Below are 4,083 nucleotides of genomic sequence, written 5' to 3' on the forward strand. Positions count from 1 at the left end.
TAACATCATTCATAATGCGGATACCAAGTGAATATTTGATGATTTTAAAGAATTATTGTATATGGATAATTTTCTTGGATTTTGGTTTTTTTTTTAAGAATTTTTATATTTTTAGAGAAATATATTGAAATGTTTACTGAGGAAATTAAATGATGTCTGGGATTTGCTGCAAAATGGTATAAGAGGGTGGGGTAGGATTTGCCTGAGTTAATTGCTAAAACTGGGTGATGGGGGTGTCGGTGTTCATTACAACATTCTGTCTCCTTTCGTTTATGTTTTAAATCTGCAACGATAAATACTTTTTAAAAAAGTATCATGGATATTCTTCTGAGGCTTGTTTTTTCACTCAACATTATGTTTCTGAGAGTCTCCCAGGTCGCAGCTGCGTTCCCTCCTATTCTGAGTTCTGTGTCATCTTTCCTTGTATGAATAACGCAATTTTCTCATTTAGCTGACAATGGATATTTTCATTGTTTTCAGGTTTTTGCTGTTACGAACTGTGCTGCTATGAATGTTTTTGCATGTGTCTCCTGGGACACACGTGCATGCATTTCTCTAGCATGCATTTACCTGGGAGCGGAATAGCTGGGTCGCGGGGTAGGTCGGCACTGACTGAGTAATGTCAAGTTGTCTTTCAAGGCGTTTGTACCAAGTTACACCTCTCTGTCAGCGCTGTTGTTCCACGTTCCTGCCAATGTTTGGCATTCTCAGACTTCTTAACTTTCTTCCTTATCTAGTGAGTATGATGCTATTTTAAATGGTCTTAATTAGCATTTCATATGCTTATTGGCCACTGATTCTACAATTGCTTATTCATTCATGTCTTTTGCCCATTGTCTATTGAGTTAGCTGTTGTTTGTTTGTAGGAGCTCTTTATATATTCTGAATACTAGCCTTTGAGAGACAATATAGTATAATCAGTGAGCCAGACCACCGAATTCAAACCTTTTTTTTTTTTACCTACAGCGCCTGGTCTTCCTAGGTGGTCTCCCATCCAAGTACTAACCAGGCCCGACCCTGCTTAGCTTCCAAGATCAGATGGGATCGGGCACGTTCAGGGTGGCGTGGCTGAAGACTTGGATTCAAATCTTAATTCTGCAACTGCGAGAGCATGGACAAAGCACCACACTTCTCTGCACCTCAGTTTCCTTATCTGTAAAACAGGGCTCACTCTAGGGCTTACTGCTTATTATGGGCTGATTGTGTCTCCACCCCATCCTCACCAAATTTATATGTTGAAGCCCTAATCCTCAATGTGATGGACGGGAGGCTTTGGGGGAGTAATTAGGTTTAGATGAGGTGATGAGGGTGGGGCCCTCGTCATGGGATTAGTGTCCTGATAAGGAGAGAAAGAGCACAGCTCTGTCACCAGCATGGGAAGATGCAGCACGAAGGCTGCAGTCTGCAAGCCTGGAAGAGAGCTCTCACCAGAACCCGAGCGCGCCGGCACCCTGATCTGGGACTCCCCGACTCCATAACCGAGTTATAGAAAAATGTCTGTTGTCTGAGCCCCGAGTCTCTGGTATTTGCTGTAGTAGCTAGAGCTGACTGGACGCCTCTCAAGGGTCCTGTGAGGGATAAAGGAGATCAGATTTTTGAAGTGCTTAGAACAGTGTCTGCTGCAGTCAGAGCAGGGGTTTGGAAAATAGGGAGCATCTGCCTGCTCTCTCCTGGGTTAGAGGGGGGCCTTTTGTTTTCGTGATAGTGTTTTAGGCAGAATCTTTTTTTTTTTTTTTTTTTAATGGCCCGAGTGTGGCCTTAACTTGGTGAAGCAGGAACATCTGCCCTTTGCCGTTAGGTAAGGAGATGGGTGGAAATGGAGTAAACTGGCACCAGATCGCTTACTCCGTGGCCGAGTCCGATCTCTGGTTGCATATGGGGACCTTCAGGCTGGTGCATTATCTCAGAACTCATGCCAATGAATTGGGAAGGTTTCTTCTGGCTGTTAGTGGCAAAATAAAGTAAAACAAAACGAAACGAAATAAAATAAAATGATAAAAACTGGGAAAAAGAGAAGAGCAGAATTTAGTGGCTCCTTTAATGTAAAAGTCTAATTTCAAGCACAACTGGATTGATGGGCTCTGTGCTCCTGGGGGTCTCATCTCTCTCCCCATCGCCTGGCTCTGCTTCGCTCCGCCTTGTAATTTTCAGACAGGGTCTCCTGACAACGTGGCGAAGTAGAACCCTGACACATCGGGTTTACATCCCACCAGCTTAGTGGCTTCACAGGGAAAAAGCAGCTCAGCCCTGAGTCTGTCCGCAAACGAGGGGTGTGGCCAGGAGGTATGGGAAGGGGTGCGGCCAGGGCCTGCGCTGCTCCGATTGGCTGGTCTTGGTCAAACGCCCTTCCCTGGAGCTAGTGGGCGGGGCCAGCCCTATCAGAGCCGCATGGCTTGAGAATAAGGTGGGTCTTTAAAACGTAATGAGGATGCTGATTTCATAAAATGATAAGGGACGCTGGGCTCGCAAAGCAGCAGACATCCACTAGGATGGCATCGATGTATTTTCTTACCTTGGCCAGGGAAGGCATATTTGGTACTCTGGATGTAATGATCGAGAGAACGCTTGTTTGTGGCATGTGCCCAGAGCCCTGTGACTTGGTGGGCAGCAGGGACGTCGTAGGAGTAGAGGCCAGGAGGGGCCTGTGGACTGGGACCAGAACAGGGCAGGAAGCAGCGGACAAACCGCCAGATGACCTGACAGGCAGTTTTCACAAGTAGTCGTTTCCTGGTCACTGCAAGATGTCAGTTAGGTTTTACTAAAAGCTTCCTCCTACTGTTAGTGGTACTTCAGGGCAAATAAAGGGGAGAGGGCTGTGACCTCACGGGGTGGGAACGTGGAGGACAGATAGCAGGACAGCGGAGGTGACCGTGGAAGTGGCAGAAACAGCAGGCAGAGGTGACAGGTGACCATGGATGGGACCTTAGGGTGTAGTCATAACATCTAATGTTTATTAAGCACCTATTTTGTGTCAGGCACTGCTCTGAACGTGTCCCACATATTAACCCATTTGCTTCTCACAACAAGTAGGTCCTATCAGTCCCCCCACTGTAGAGATGAAGCACAGAGAGGCTAAGTGACTGCCCAAGACACAGGTTCTCAGTGGTAGAGCTAGGATTTGAACCCAGGCCCTCTGGGTCCCACCCCTGGCACGTGCTCCTAATCACTGTCACCTGCCTCACAATGGGGGAGGGGGTCGTGGTAATTCTGCAAAAAGAAAACCTGTTTTGTAGCCCTTTTGGTGGCCCTTTTGGGAAGCTCAGATACCATCTGTTGCTCCATTTGGAGGGAAGGATGCCAGAGGGCTGAGGGACCTCTGGGTGCCGCAGAGGTGACACAGTTCTTCTAGGGCAGGAGACCCTCACTGAGGATGGAAGGTCTGCTGGGACAAACGCTGGTGAAGCTCTGGCCTCTTGAAACCTATTTCTCCCATCTTCTCCAATGGCTTCGGCATCCTTTGGGGGAAATACTGCTCCACTGGACCCTGAGCCTGGTGCGGGCAGGGCAGGGTGTCACAGTCACTGGGGAGCCCGGCTCCCAGCCTGGGGCAGGTGGCACAGAGCAGCCCTTCCATGGTCAGCCTGGCCTGGGGCAACCAGGCTGAGCTCTGCCTTGTCAGGGAGGCAGGAGATGAGGGTCTTGACACCTCAGGGTCCTGCCGTGGGTGACTGAGGAGTTACAAGGACAAAGAGGAAGATGGAGAGGGACAGACAGTGAGGCATGCACAAGACAGGTACGGACAGAAACAGAGACATAGAGAGAGAGACAAAGAGAGAGGGATGGAGACGAGGGAGGTACAGACAGAGACACAGGCACACACAGAGAAAAACAAACAAAACACAGAGAAAGACAAAAGGAGATGAGAGAAATGGACTGAGAGAGACAGTGAGGCCAAGATGGAGAAAAGAGATACGATGCAGGCAGAGAGAGATGGTCAGATGGAGCGAGGGAGACGTAGACACAGCGTAGACACGCCGCCCTCCCAGACAAACAGCGAGACACGCAGGGACAAGTTGACAGAAACGCACCCCTCCCACATGACCTCCTTCTGGGCACTCCCACAGTGGCAGCCAGTCCTCCCTC

The 4,083-nt window shown here is 48.7% G+C and overlaps 1 protein-coding gene and 1 non-coding gene across 2 annotated transcripts in view; one reads left to right on the forward strand and one right to left on the reverse strand.

The window, feature by feature from the left end:
* Window positions 1-957: 957 nt before the first annotated feature.
* LOC111746896 lies at window positions 958-1,076 on the reverse strand. Its single transcript, XR_002783302.1, has one exon. It is a non-coding gene; the product is annotated as a 5S ribosomal RNA (ribosomal RNA).
* Window positions 1,077-3,720: 2,644 nt separating this feature from the next.
* Window positions 3,721-4,083, forward strand: part of LOC105300231 (calpain-12) — an 8,053-nt gene continuing 7,690 nt past the window's right edge. The window contains exon 1 of the mRNA XM_023537916.1: window positions 3,721-3,733. Coding sequence (XP_023393684.1) covers window positions 3,721-3,733 — 13 coding nt within the window. The remainder of the gene's footprint in view (window positions 3,734-4,083) is intronic.

The sequence above is a fragment of the Pteropus vampyrus genome, unplaced genomic scaffold (genome assembly GCF_000151845.1).
Source record: "Pteropus vampyrus isolate Shadow unplaced genomic scaffold, Pvam_2.0 Scaffold203, whole genome shotgun sequence".
Lineage (NCBI taxonomy): Eukaryota > Metazoa > Chordata > Mammalia > Chiroptera > Pteropodidae > Pteropus > Pteropus vampyrus.